The sequence below is a fragment of the Physella acuta genome, unplaced genomic scaffold (genome assembly GCF_028476545.2).
Source record: "Physella acuta isolate Inbredline_101_S28 unplaced genomic scaffold, ASM2847654v3 ptg000833l, whole genome shotgun sequence".
Taxonomy (NCBI): Eukaryota; Metazoa; Mollusca; class Gastropoda; family Physidae; genus Physella; species Physella acuta.
In genome coordinates, this window is record NW_026732351.1 from 158,059 (window position 1) to 172,139 (window position 14,081).

The window sequence follows — 14,081 nt, forward strand, 5'->3', positions numbered from 1 at the left end:
CTCTTTTCTAGTGACTCAATAATGTTTAACACATCACTGTTTTTTTTTTTTTATAATGGCTCACTTTATATGCAAGCTCATAAGAGTTGAGTTCAGATCCCGGGCTCAAGTCTGTAAGACATCCCTATGTCCACTATGATTGGTACCTGTTTCCTGTTAGGGAAAGTAACTGGGCATAATGCTGACCACACGATCCCTTCATGTGCAGAGATCACAGAAATAGGTGAACTCTACTTCACCTGCTCCATGGACCATCAGGTTAAAAAAAGGGAACTTAAAAGTTTTTTTTAGTTATGTATTGATTTATCCATTTAAACTTTATTATTATTGCTAGCCATTTATATTCTAAATTTTTTAAGAAGGTAGATTATTTACTACAATCTCTATGCCATTACCATAGAAGCAAAGTAACTCTACTTCATCAAATTCTGAGTACTGTCAGGTCTTGAAGCACACTTTACCACATTAGTCTACTATATTTATTAAGCCCCAAACTGTATTTAGTTATAATTGTAATAAAATTGTAATGAAATTTTTTTTTCTTCTATTAAAATTTTTTTTTTTCTATTCAATTGAATGTCAATTTACAAAAATTTCATTAAAACATAAAAGCAGCATAAATTGTATGTTCTCTTACTCGCTAGTATTATATCCTTAACCTAGTCATGAGCATAATCCTAAGCATATCCATCTTCCTCTATTGTCCTACATGCATGTTTATAATTACCAAATGTCTTACCAAGAGTAATGACTGTCTTAACTCTTGTAAATGATCACCAGGAAGTGGATGAGCTGGATTCCAACTTTGTTACACTCTTTGACCTCAGGAGTGGTCATCTAATGAAGAAAATCAGATCTGATGCCATGTGCACTGCCGTGGCTGTGTCTTCAAAGCTCATGAGTGTGGTTGTGGTGCTGGACACTGGTCAGTTGTCCATCTGGGACATTATCTCTGGAAACCACAGGTGAGAAGGACTGCTATATTTAAAATACTTTATTTTTAAAAAAAAGTAATTTGCTTCAATTCATCTAGGAGAATTAAAAGCCATTCAATGATGGGTTACAAATATCTTTATTATATTTTATGCACATTGAAATGCAGCTGATGATTTGTATACTGTAACTAATTTGATTAAATATTGTTAGCTCTTATGTCATTTCTATTTTGGCTTTTTGTAACCTTTCTAGAGTTAGACATTTGTTTAATGATTACTCAGCTTTTTATAAACGGACACTCTTTATGATGGACCATGCAATTGTAGATTACTTAACTTCCATCTTGATTCATCTTGAAACTTGAAGTCATTTGCATTTTTCTCCTTTGTCCCACTTTCTTTTAATCATATTTGATGAATCACTTTATTAATGTTGAGTTTAGAGAATGTCGAAATATAATAAAACCGTTCACGTTTTATATCAGTGTATGATAATGCCTCAATAATGGAATCTTTCTGAACGCTTGTGTTGGCTACTGGTAGTAAACTACATACTAATATAATCTCAAAAATAGCTATAACCTTCATTTTAGCCCTAACATTAAACCTAGTATTACAATAATACTAAAAACCCGATTTATTTTTGGAAATCTTATACATGGCACAGGTAGAAGGAATACTTTAATAAAGCTTTTTAAAATGTGAAAAGTTTGTGTGCAAATTAAAAGGTTTAATTATTGTTCAATTTGTGCTATACAGGTATTTAATTACTAGTTGTAATGATTCCATTAGACCCAGGTGATAAATGTTAGAAAGAAGTTAAAGACGTCTTTGGTGACCATTTTTTTCCTCCCCAGATGTCTGATAGATGGAGCCAAAGTGGCATGTGACACAATTACTTTGACACCAGATGGGAAAAAATGCCTGACATTTTGTCGACAAGACATGTCAATTAGTTCCAGAACAATCAGCCTGTGGAGCATTGAGACAGGTATGCAAACTCACTCATTAGATTCTATCTTTAATGGTTGTAAGATGAGTTTCAGACATCATCTGGGGAGGGGGAGCCCTGCCCCTCAGAGCATGTCCACCACTGGACTAAATGGAAGAAGTATATATCTTCTTCTATAGAATATAAATACCTAATCCTCTCCCCCCCCCCCCCTCAAAACACTGGTGGTAAAATATCTATACATTAATAGAGTAGCTTTTGAAATGTAGGTGAACTTTTTTTCTTGATGTAGAACCAAACTCAATTTTTTTATGGTGTTTATCTTTGATTTACTTTTAGGAGAATTTATAGCCAGCCAAACCTTTGAGTCCTCTATAACATCAGCATACCTCAGCCCTGATGGTCAAATGGTGCTTGTCGGGGTTAAAGGTCATTCCCAGCCAATCAGATTACTCTTAGTACCAGCTGGATCAAGCATAAAAACAACCAAGAAAAGATGGGAAATGGATAGTGGGAGCAAAGTGTTTGGTGACATCAGACGGCATGAGGCCACCATTAATGTGGCAATGACAACTGACACATAAGATTATAACCGATGACATGAACAGACTTAACTAATAAGACATAAAGGATGGAAGATAATAGAGAAAACAAAGATAAAAATATTTTATTTATTTTTATTTTATTAAATTTTTGTACAAACAATAAACAAGAATATACATCTTTGTTTTAACTGTATCTAATTGATTGAGCATATTATTAAACTGCTTCCAAATACTGTCAAGAATGTGATTATTAAAAAAAGCTTTTGTTTACATAGTAAAAAATTCCCTAAGGCTGGAAAAATAATTGTTAAAAAAATTTAAACCTGAATTTCATTTAACCTAAAATTAATACTATATAAAAACTTCAAACTGCATTAAAAAAAGAATGTAAATATTAATTTTCTGTTCCTGGTGGCTTTAAAGGATAACCATCATCAAAAGAAACTTTTTTAGGCAGTGGTTTTAAATGTTGGTTATTTCCCCCAAAAGGTCTAGTTACGTCCCCTGACAGCTCAGTGCTAGATTTTTCCCCAGTAGCTTGCCCTGTGCTATAAATACTGGCAGGAGATGACTGAGGTGCTATAGCCCCCTCCTCCTTTCCTTCCCCTCCTTTCATCAGCTGTTCCAGCCCCCATCTCCTGTTCTCAATCTCTTTCTGCAGCTGGGTGTAGTGTCCGACCAGAGTTTTGAACTCCACACCAATGGCGTGGTAGGCTTGGAGAGACTGGGTTGTGCTTGTCAGTTCAGTTTCTGTTTGTTTGATTTCATTGTCCAAGTGTTCTCTGTTGGTTTAATATAGTTATGTTTTTATAAAGAAAAAAATCTGAACCAATTCTAACAAGAAAATGGTAATGCAATTATTCAATAAAAATACTGACAGAAATAATAGTGAAGTAAAGTATAGTGTGGTTGAGTAGAAGGGTGTAAGCAGTATTTTAAAAACATGGATTTTGGTAATATTCTACATCAGTATAACACTGATTCTATTCAGCTCTAATATAAATCTTACAACAGTTAGGGAAAGTAAAAACAGTCAGATAAGTAACTGCCCAACACAAACCTGTTACATCGGGGTGAAACCACACAACTCATCTTCATCAATTAAATAGGTCTTATAAATTTAAAAAAAAACTTGTACAGTCCCAATAAACACATTAATAAAATACTTTAGTTACCTCACACAAAAATACAGGGTAAAATAGATTTTTAAAAAATCACATAAATTATTTTAAACTTAAGGACAAACTGATAAAAAAAGTTTTACCCAATTTTCCTCAGTGCTTTGACAGATTCTGTTGTGTATGTATCGCAGAGTATTTGTAGCTGTGTCAGTCTAAAAATAGATTAAACACATTTTTTGTTTACAAACAAATTGAAGGTTTGAAGAAAAAGTCTTTGCATGGATATAAAAATTAGCTTTAGTAAATATTGAGGATTTCAACAAAGAGGGCATATTTTTTGGCACTTTTTTGCTTATATTAGTAATACAATTAAAAAACATCTCTTTAAAATAGCATTATTTTCAAATTTCTGTCAAATTTCCCTGCACATAAAACACTTGCTACAATACCAATGAAAAAAATATCTAGCTGACCTGACTTTTAAACAGAGAGCATCACACCTCGCCTTCAACCACTCCACAGTCACCTCGTCAGCGTTTGACTGATGGACAAACTTGTATTCTTTGATTATTGTTTCCATGATGGACAGGCTCTCCAATAATTTCTATTCAATCATTCATTTTCATTAATCAAATATGATAAATGTGTGTATTATTCAGTGCCCTAACCATGACATATGCTTTGGTTTCAAGCTAGTTTTAGTTTCTATTAAGATACAAAGTTTAATGATGCCATAATATGGCCTGTTAAATGTTAAATTAAAGCTATAGATATATAATGCTCTTGTCTTATACAGGCATGAGGGTCTTCTTCCAAATTATATAACCTATACTAGACCAACTGTCACAAAACAAGATGAATGTTAAAAAATATGAGCAAAAAATAATGATTAAAAATGTAGATAAAGACCTAGCAGTTAATCAAAAATTCTTTGGTCATCCTATCTTTTTTATGTCAAACTAAAACAAAATAGCTCCAAAAGTGTATATAAAGACCTGGTAGTATGTCCAAAATTCTCTGGTTATTCTGTCTTTCTTGATGTCAAGCTTCATCTGATTTAACGTCTGCTGTTTCTGTTCAACTAAAGCAGGAAGTGAGGTGGCTTTGGCTACTAGCAGACGATCAGAAGTTGATTCTTGACCTAACCGTTGAGTATTTTATATATTTAATATTTTTTTTTTAAATACTAACTGGAAAATCAAATGAGCTATGCTATGGTTGAAAGATGATAACATAAAAAATAAATTGGCTTTGGGTTTAAATCCACATTGCCAAATGATCACACTTGCAGAAAAACTATACCTTACCAATCTTATTCTTTAAAAAATTTAATGAATCCATTAATAATTCTTTAACTCTTTTATAGGTAAAACTTTATTTTGAATACACATGGATTAAATCATTCCATGAGGGTTGTTTTAATTTGGTTCCTAGTGATGGGAGGAGTACAACACAATGATAAAAGTTGACAACTGACTTTTGCTTGGGTCATAGAAGTTATACAGATCTTCACATTTCTTTCTCAGTTTTTCTTCCAGCATGGGGATGACAACTTGTTGGAATTCTTCAAGATGCTGGGGAAACAATAAACACATTATGTACATTTAAATATTTTTTAAATTTAAATTAACTTTACTTTAGCTGGTAATTATAAATATTAGCCCAGCGAAATAAATTTATTATAATAAATCAAACTTAAAGTTATTTTTAAACTTTTTGTCTCAAAAATGAAAGCAAAAAAATTAGTTTGTATCCATCAGTGTGTATACGGGAATAAAAACTCCTGCGCACATAAAAAGAAAATACAAATTAATAAGATACTAACATTTGAGACAGGATTGTGACGTTTGATGTCACTTTCAGATAACCCAAAAAGAGTGGACTTGGAGGTGAGACTTGGAAGGAAATGCAGATAGTCAGGTATCTCGTTGTATGACATTGTCTTTGTGAAAACTTGATGAAACTGAAAAATTACAAACATAACTAACTGATCATAACATTCTGCAATTAGAAACTCTAGCTTGCCACATATCGGAAAATTATCTCTTTTCTGTAGGCATAAAATTTGAGGGATCCTAGTGTATTCTATATATTTTAGTTCAATCACCCATAGTATGCATGGATTAGCTTTCATCGAGATTATCATTGGCCCAATTATTTCTAGAATGATGGATTAGAGTTAGTTCTAGCATTAAGAATCGGATTATCATGCATTGAAGACTAACTTACTTAAGCTGGGGAATGTTGTCTTAGCATTGTACTGACCACACAACTCATCAAATGCAGTGACCACAGGAACAGACAAACTCAACTACATCTTCACTATACAACACCACAAATTTAAACAAATGTTATTGTAGATGAAAGTTAATTTAGGAAAAGTACCTGTTTTTCATCCAATGAAAGTGTACCTTCTTGACCTCTGACATCCAAGTCTGTCAAAAGTTCATAAAGCTCATGATAAATTACATGATTCATTAGCCAGTTGTAACGAGATTGAGTGATAGTTCTTTTGGCCTAGAGAAACAGAAAAATAAAATACCAATGAAAAATCAAATTTTTTCCTTCTATTGATTTTAAGCATGTGTGCTGAATTCAGTTCCTGAAACCCTGGAATAAACTAAATTTAAATTGTGCTGTTACAATTGTCTGTGCTAAAAACTTTACTAAAGTTACAAACCAGATCCATTTTTTTCTGCACATGATAACTACATCCATTAGGTGTCAATTTATCTCCTAAGCGTGTAAGAAGGGAAGTGAACTGTGGGTACTTGGATAACTCTTCCTCACTCATCAGTATAGGCCATGAATCTAAAAAAAAAATTTCAAACAAAAGGGGTTTTAATGTATATTACAAGCACAGTTTAAACAGGAAATTAATAAGCAAGTGATAATAAAATCAAAAGTTTGGAAAATTTCTAAATCAAATAAAATGTACTATTAGGCTAAAGCTAGTCCTATTGCATGGCCTATTATTTATTTTATTGACATTAGGCTAGGCTTCATATAAGTTACATTTAAGTTTACCTTGAAAATATGACATGCTTTTTTCAGGCTGCTAGATCAGTCCTACTCAACTGAGATCACAATACTAGTCTAGAATTTTAAAAAATATTAAATTAAAAATAAATAAAAGCCACCAAGCATTCTGATTTAAGAGAAAAAATTCAATTATTTTGAAAAAAAAGGTTTTAAGCTAATAGGCCTAAATTTGTTAATTACTAAAATAAGGTCTACAGACCTAGATCTCTAGATAGATAATAAGATATTTATTTGTATCTAGGCCTACAATTCTACAATCTACTAATTATTATATTTAATTAAATTATAGAATATGGGGGGGGGGGGGGGGAGGCCCTAATCTATCTTTTTAGGTATGTAAAGTTAGCCATATAATAGATAGGGGTAACTCCATTTTAGCGTATTTTATTCCCAGTTTCACGTTCACCTCTGGTTGAGCGTATTTTATTATATATACACCACCAAAACACAAAAAAATGTTTGGAAAACACTAGGATTAGTTAGTAGGTGATAGATAGTAATAGATATTTAGATTTGGATCTACTTATTTTTTTATGAATGTGTGTTTTAATTAGAAAAGGTAAAAAAAAAATTATAAATAAGCATTACAGTTTCAATTAAATAGCATGTGATCGTCGGTGGGAGAAAAATCACTTACATGCCATGGTGAAGGGTTCACTGTGAGTTCTAATTGACTTTAATTATCAGCATACGTCAATAGGACTCAATAGCTTAGGGCTTAAGGCCATTGTGAGTTCATATAAGTTTATTTATAGTATCATGAGTGCGAGATATTTTTTACAATACAAACTTAACAGACTTGCATTTAAATTTATGAGTTTCTCCATATAATATATATGACACAAACCTATTTATAAGAGAAAAAAATAAACCGGGAGTGATCTCCCCTAAACTTTCTTGAATATTTTTATATAAAATAACAGGGGATGGGAACTCAGGCTATAGACATGATTTTTAATCCATTTTAAATACTTAAAGTTTTAAAAATAGAATAAAAACTCGTAGACAAAAGAATTGCACACCAAGTGAACGCTAAATAAAAAAGTGCATAGGCCTAATAGTGTGCAATATTATCAGTACTTTAAAAATTTACATTAGTTTTTTGAGAAATCGGAAGTAGCGTAAATTACTACTTCCGTTCAACGGAAACGACTCAAAATTTAACAGAAGGTAGAGAATTAGATCTTTTACTTACATGTGAAATTTTGTTTATCTATCTGAAATAGTACTCAAGTTAGAGGCTTTTGAAAATTTCAAAGTAGGAAAAGTACCACTTCCGGTTATCGGAAATCGCTCAAAAGTTGATACGGATCTACGATTTTGATAAAATACTTATATATGAAATTTCATCAACCTAGCTGTAACGGTACTCAAGTTATCGTGTTTACACACACACACACAGACAGACAGACACACAGACAAGATTGCAAAATTATGTTTTTCCGTATCAGTGAGATGTAAAACGTCACACAAATCTCGATTTTTTTTTGCACGATTACAATACTTTCTCTATACTTCGTATATACGAGAAAGTAAAAAGCTAAATCTAGTGCATATTCAATATTCCAAATTTGGATTTTTTTTCAAGTTTTGACAAAAGTAAATTATCAAAAATTAAAACAAAAATTCATAAAGAAATAAGCCCAATGTTTTTGTGTGTTTTGGTTGTGTTGATAATAAAATACGTTCACTGTAGGTAGGTGAACGTGAAGCGGGGAATAAAATACGCTAAAATGGAGTTTTACCTAATAGTCTAATAGATAACTAGTCTAGTCTACTCTAGGCCCTAATTAGGCCTACTAATTATAATATTTAGAATTTAGGCCTTAGGCCTATTTTACAAAATTTAATTTAACAGATAATTGAATAACAAATCACTAATCTCAATCAGGGAACAAACCAATCAAAAACATTGTGGCATTAAGATTAACTACTTAGAATAAAGATCTCTAGTAACTTTTAATTTTAACAAATGAAAATGGTGTTTGAAATAAATTACAAATCGTTAAATATGAATCCTAATGGCAGTAGTAAATTAGTTTTAGTATCATATCATTTTTATCATCATGAATAATCATTAATCATGGCAATGGCCTCTGGGGATTTATTTTCAATATTTTTGCGACTGCGCTGTTAAGGCGGCTTAGTTAAGCCTGTTATTTATTATTATTTAATTTATTAGCTGTTAGAATTAGTCTAGATCTAACCTACTTAGAATCTGAAATATAGATCTAGATCTAGATTAGATCTTGATTTAGAAATGGAATCTAGCTTCTAGATCTAGACTAGATCTAGTAGCTAGCGTTAGACTGTCTAGAGAATGATTTTAAAAATAATGCGGTGTTGACATCAATGAAGTTTTGTTTTTAATCTCGCGGTAAAAAGTTTAAAAAGGTATGCAAGAATAGATAACTCATGTAAACACTTGTTTGTTTACGGAAATAGACCAAAGCCGTAATGTAGATATGTTGGTAATGTTGAGTTAAATATCTTTATTATCTTCTTGTGAAAACAGTTTCTTATTTTAATAGATCAACATCTCTAATGCCACATAAGAGTAATGGGGAAAATTGAGTGGGCAATGTGGGCTAATGAGCACGCATTAGCAAGCAGTTTTGGTATGTCCGTGTGCACTCTTTAATTAACTTTAGACGGTAATCTATCGTTTTAGGTACGTAAAATCGCCCGCGACTAGTAAAGTGAAAAACAGGTGACTCCTTAAATTTTAATAATTATTTCACATTTTGAGGAGGATTTATGTTTTGAAAAATACAGAAATGTTTCCTTGTTTCATTTAATAAATGATTTATGTACCTGTTTTCAAACAATTGAATTAAAACTTTTCAGTAATAAATGAAGACGAGCGATGTTTCCAACAGATGCAACCATGCTCATTTACTATAGCAGCCATCTTGTTTAAGTTCTTTCTACGTTAACTTATAGCGGGAGATTCAGGGGAAGGCAACTCTATTTTACAAATGGCTGCTGTTTATATAGTATATATGAAATCCTGCTCACAAACACTGCTGTTAAAAGTTAATTTCTTGTCTATATTGATATACTTAGCTATTGATTTAGGTTTATTTTTCATTTCTATAATATTTGACACAAATATATGAAAATATACTTTTAAAAGCCTTGACAATGAGGTAACTTTTTCGTACATTACTAGCCGCGGGCAATTTTACGTACCCAAAACGATAGATTACCCTTTAGACTTTAGGTAATCTATCGTTTTAGGTAGGTACGTAAAATCGCGCGCGACTAGTAATGTACGAAAAAGTTACCTCATTGTCAAGGCTTTTATACATAAATGAAACAAGGAAACATTTTTGTATTTTTCAAAACAAATCCATCTCAAAATGTGAAATAATTAATTAATTATTAAAATTTAAGGAGTCACCTGTTTTTCACATTACTAGTCGCGGGCGATTTTACGTACCTAAAATGATAGATTACCTAACTTTATTACTTTAACAATAAGTTTAGTTAACTCATTCTTTAGTCATTATTACTATTAGTTATAATAGTTATATTATTAGTCTTTACTCTTTACTTTACTCTTTAATTAGGCCTAATTAATAATACGAAGTGTCTACTCGGAATAAGATTTTTCGGCAAAAGATAGTTCTGCGCATGCGCAGTGACCTATGGCTAGGGTTAGGGCTAGAATGAGGGTTAGGGGTAGGATTAGGGATAGGGTTAGTTAGGGATAGGATTAGGGCTAGGGTTAGGGATAGGATTAGGGCTAGGGTTAGGGATAGGATTAGGGCTAGGGTTAGGGTTAGGATTAGGGATAGGGTTAAGGATCGGATTAGGGTTGGTATTAAGGTTCTGCTGTTGTAAACACACGCATGCGCAGTACCATCGAAAACATCGCCGCTAAGTCGTAGTTTCTCTCCATTGCGCATGCGTATCTTATTCCGACTAGAATCGGCCTTAATAATATTAGTATTACTATTAGCTAGTGTATTAGAGCTCAACTTGGCTGATTTCATTGCTGTTACTCAGATGATAAATGAATATCCCCTTATATCATATTAGCCCCATTAGGCCTATGTATTATATTATTTTTGTAACACTAATGTAGATTTACTGCATATAAAATAAATATCAGACAACATACTATTAAAATTAGTATTAGAGTTTTGCTATTAACACAATATTCATTATTAGCCTATATTTAGAATTTGCTTTTATTTTTTTACAGTAATGGCTTTAGATGGCATCCTAGCAGTTGCAGGACAATTTAAATTGTGGGAAATCGGTGCTTATGCAATGTATCCTTTACACTTTAAATTCAAAGTATACCTATGGCCAATGCCTAATGACTTCCAAAATCAAGGGTTTTTATAGGCCTACATGTAAACGAAATAGTAAATGTAACCATGTCTTATCTTCATCATTAAAAACAAACTAATTATAATCTTTAATAATAAAAGTGTTTTGTTTGCTGCATATACATAAGTCCTCAAATGTAGATTTATTTTCTTAACACCTTACAAGTGCAGCTGGAATTTTTACATTTATTTTAGAATATCCAAGAGGGAAGAGATCACATGGGACATCTCACCCAAGGAGGTGGTGTACTTTATTTATTGCTTGATCATTAGTATTTGTCCTTATAAATTATTTAATAAATGACCCCATATATAAATCAATCAGAAAATAATGTCTAACATAGACAAGATCAGACAAAAAACTGGTGATATCTTAGTGTTTTTATTAACACCATACTGTAACTTGCATTAAAGTTAATTTATGAAATGGTTTCCTGTGATATATTTTGTTTAAAATTTTTAAACAAAGATTTTTTAACAGTAAATATAGAAAATTCCTTTGTATTTTTAAACCTTTCAACCAGACACCAGACCTTTTTTGGTTCATGAGATTTCATAATGTGGACATAGTAAATGGTTTCTTAGGTAATCTGATGTTGCATATAGACTTAATCATACAGGAAGAAATGCTGCAATTTTCTCATTTGCTTTACATTTCTATATTAAAAGATTGAAGATTCTGTAATTTTTTTGTACAAGTATTATGCTTCTTTTTCTTTTCAGATTCCAGTATCCATTTGCTCTTATTGTTAGACAAGGCAGGCTACTGACCCGCAACTATTTTGTTAGATTTGTCTTTTATTTAGCGTAAGTATAAGAAGAAATTTATAATTAAAATTTGTTTTACATAGAAAATATATCAAAATAGTGTGCAAAAATGTTATAAGTATCAAAGTATAAGCTTATAATTTTTTATTGTATTAAAAAATATTCTGTTGAAATACAATGCTTTAAAAAACTTATTTTAAAAAATATTTATATTTTTGGGAAGTAGAGAGCAGTAATACCCTGTCAAAGAGTCAGGATATATCTAGTTTTCAGATAGAAAATTGGTTTGGCACTTTATTGGCTACACAAGCCTTTGCATAAAACTTGTGCTAGTAAATTCCAAATAGGGTGTTTTTAATTTCCATATAATAATCATTTTTTATATATTATAGCTTTCATTTGAAATTTAACCATTGCATGACTTGGTTAAATAAGTATAATAGTATATAATATACCATTCAATGTTTTCAGCATTGCTGTTCCATGTTGTTTTATGCTGCCAACTTTACTGGGAGCCCTTTGCTACATGTTAACAAGTTTTATTTATTTAGTTGTGAGTATATGCAACCATTGTAGATACATGTAATATTTAGTTGTAAATATTTGCAACTCTTTTTTTTTTTAAGCATCATTTATGTAGTTGTTAGTATATGTAACCACTGTAGTTACATGTAATGTTGTAGTTACGTGTAAATATTTGCAATGTTTTTTTATTAAGCATAATTTATTTAGTAAGTATATAAGTATATGCTACCATTAAGTTAATAAAATAAATTCTTAACAAAAAAAAAACAGTCCCAGGACATACTAAAATTGTTAACTTTAAATTATATTATTATAAAAAAAATATTTAAGGCAGAAATCTTTTAAACTTTCAGGCTGGGATTAAAGGTGAAGAATGGCTACTCATTGAACCTGAGAAGAAATCAGAGGGCCCAAAAATCATTGAAGCTCCTACAAGACCTCCACCAAGAACTCCAGACATCTCCCATAGACAGGCAGTATTGACAGTGGGCAGTCAAAACAGAGTCTAATAACTAATGATATGGTTCATTTGATAATTACTTGTCCTGATATATGATTGAAAAATGTTAAAATGTTTGGCTTAACCCCCTTCCTTCTCAGATATTATAATTAAAATATTGTCTTTACATCTTCATTTTCTAGTAACTATAATCAAAGAAAAAAACAGTTGAGCTCTTCATGAGATTTTAAAACTTTTAACATAAATATTACCCTCTTTTCGTTCTAGAGGTATTGAGGGTGAAGTTGAATACAGTCTTAACATAATTTATACATTTCACTATGCATGCTTTTTAATGTTTATTGAAAAGTATTTATTCATATCATATGTATAAATAAAAACTTTTGCCATATATTCACTGTGATACTGTCTACACATTTATCAAATGTTAGAAAAATTGCATTAGCTGAAGTTTAATTGTTAACAAAAAAGAGAAGAAATCCCAGGATTAATTTATTGTGCTATTATTTTTTCTTTCATTATTTTGTATGAATTATTTTTATATAAAAAGAGTAAATTATTTGCGGTGTAGTTTCTTATATTTTTGTAATAAACTTGTTTTTTAAAAAATGAAATCAGCAGATGTTTTGATTATTGTTCTTGGTGGGATATTAGTAATTTATACACCTTATCAGCATAATACTGAGCCCAAACCACAGTGATAGGATTGTTTAGCACTGTGTAGGTAAATAAAGTGGCATACTAAGCACACTTTCAACTTGTATAGAATGAAATGATGATTTACATTCCATTTTTTGTGCCTTACACCTTTTTTATACAAATGAACAAATTCTGCACTTATTGTTTTTATGATGTAACATGGGAAGCATTGAACAGTGATTTAAAAATTGACTTGAAGCGAAAAGTATTGTGGGTCATTTTTAATTATTGTATTCAAGACATAGCAACTAATCAATGTTTGATATACTTTATTGCAATTATTGATGACATATTTAACAATATATAATAAATAATACCACAGTTTTTTATTATTTCTTATTATTCTTATTGAATTTCTGTTGAGTTTTGTGTATGTGTTATATTTTGAGGTGAATGGGGTCACAGAGAGGTGTCAGTGATCTGCTCTTAATTGGAAAACTTTATTTAAGAAATTATAGTTATTACACAATTACCATGTTTTAAAAAAATATTTAACTAGCAGTAACTTCAATAACTTGATTCTACTATTACTAGGATTAGTAGAAACAATCCTAATCCTGAATTTAACTGCAACCATATATTGCAAAGATGATCTGCAATAATGTTATATGCCATTAAAAGATACCATCTCAAAAAGAATATTATTTGTTTTTAATTTGATTTCCAGTGAGATTAGAAGCACATAACACAACCA

At 31.0% G+C, this 14,081-nt stretch overlaps 2 protein-coding genes across 2 annotated transcripts; one reads left to right on the top strand and one right to left on the bottom strand.

Moving 5' to 3' along the window:
- Positions 1–2,575: 2,575 nt before the first annotated feature.
- On the bottom strand, positions 2,576–8,897 carry LOC131951864 (HAUS augmin-like complex subunit 4). Its single transcript, XM_059314271.1, has 10 exons — positions 8,807–8,897; positions 6,581–6,649; positions 6,234–6,364; positions 5,939–6,070; positions 5,379–5,516; positions 5,031–5,127; positions 4,549–4,694; positions 4,027–4,157; positions 3,697–3,765; positions 2,576–3,214 (listed from the first exon to the last, which is right to left on the bottom strand). Exons 2-10 carry the CDS (start codon positions 6,594–6,596, stop codon positions 2,827–2,829), a joined length of 1,248 nt encoding a protein of 415 aa, XP_059170254.1. The 5' UTR covers positions 6,597–6,649; positions 8,807–8,897; the 3' UTR covers positions 2,576–2,826.
- Positions 8,898–9,037: 140 nt separating this feature from the next.
- On the top strand, positions 9,038–13,712 carry LOC131951851 (cytochrome b-245 light chain). The gene is made up of 6 exons (XM_059314253.1): positions 9,038–9,213; positions 10,806–10,875; positions 11,102–11,176; positions 11,659–11,742; positions 12,175–12,256; positions 12,582–13,712. The coding sequence occupies exons 1-6, from the start codon at positions 9,156–9,158 to the stop codon at positions 12,735–12,737; spliced, it is 525 nt and encodes a 174-aa protein (XP_059170236.1). The 5' UTR covers positions 9,038–9,155; the 3' UTR covers positions 12,738–13,712.
- Positions 13,713–14,081: the final 369 nt, after the last annotated feature.

Bases quoted from the DNA above. Each gene is read 5' to 3' on its own strand.
- LOC131951864 (XM_059314271.1), bottom strand. The intron at 6,071-6,233 runs GTTTGTAACTTT...CTGTTTCTCTAG, and splicing joins TGCAGAAAAAAATGGATCTG to GCCAAAAGAACTATCACTCA. The intron at 3,215-3,696 runs GTAAAACTTTTT...TTAAACCAACAG, and splicing joins AAAGCACTGAGGAAAATTGG to AGAACACTTGGACAATGAAA.
- LOC131951851 (XM_059314253.1), top strand. From the start codon at position 9,156: ATGGGGAAAATTGAGTGGGCAATGTGGGCTAATGAGCACGCATTAGCA. The intron at 11,177-11,658 runs GTGGTGTACTTT...TTTTCTTTTCAG, and splicing joins GGGACATCTCACCCAAGGAG to ATTCCAGTATCCATTTGCTC. The intron at 11,743-12,174 runs GTAAGTATAAGA...CAATGTTTTCAG, and splicing joins AGATTTGTCTTTTATTTAGC to CATTGCTGTTCCATGTTGTT.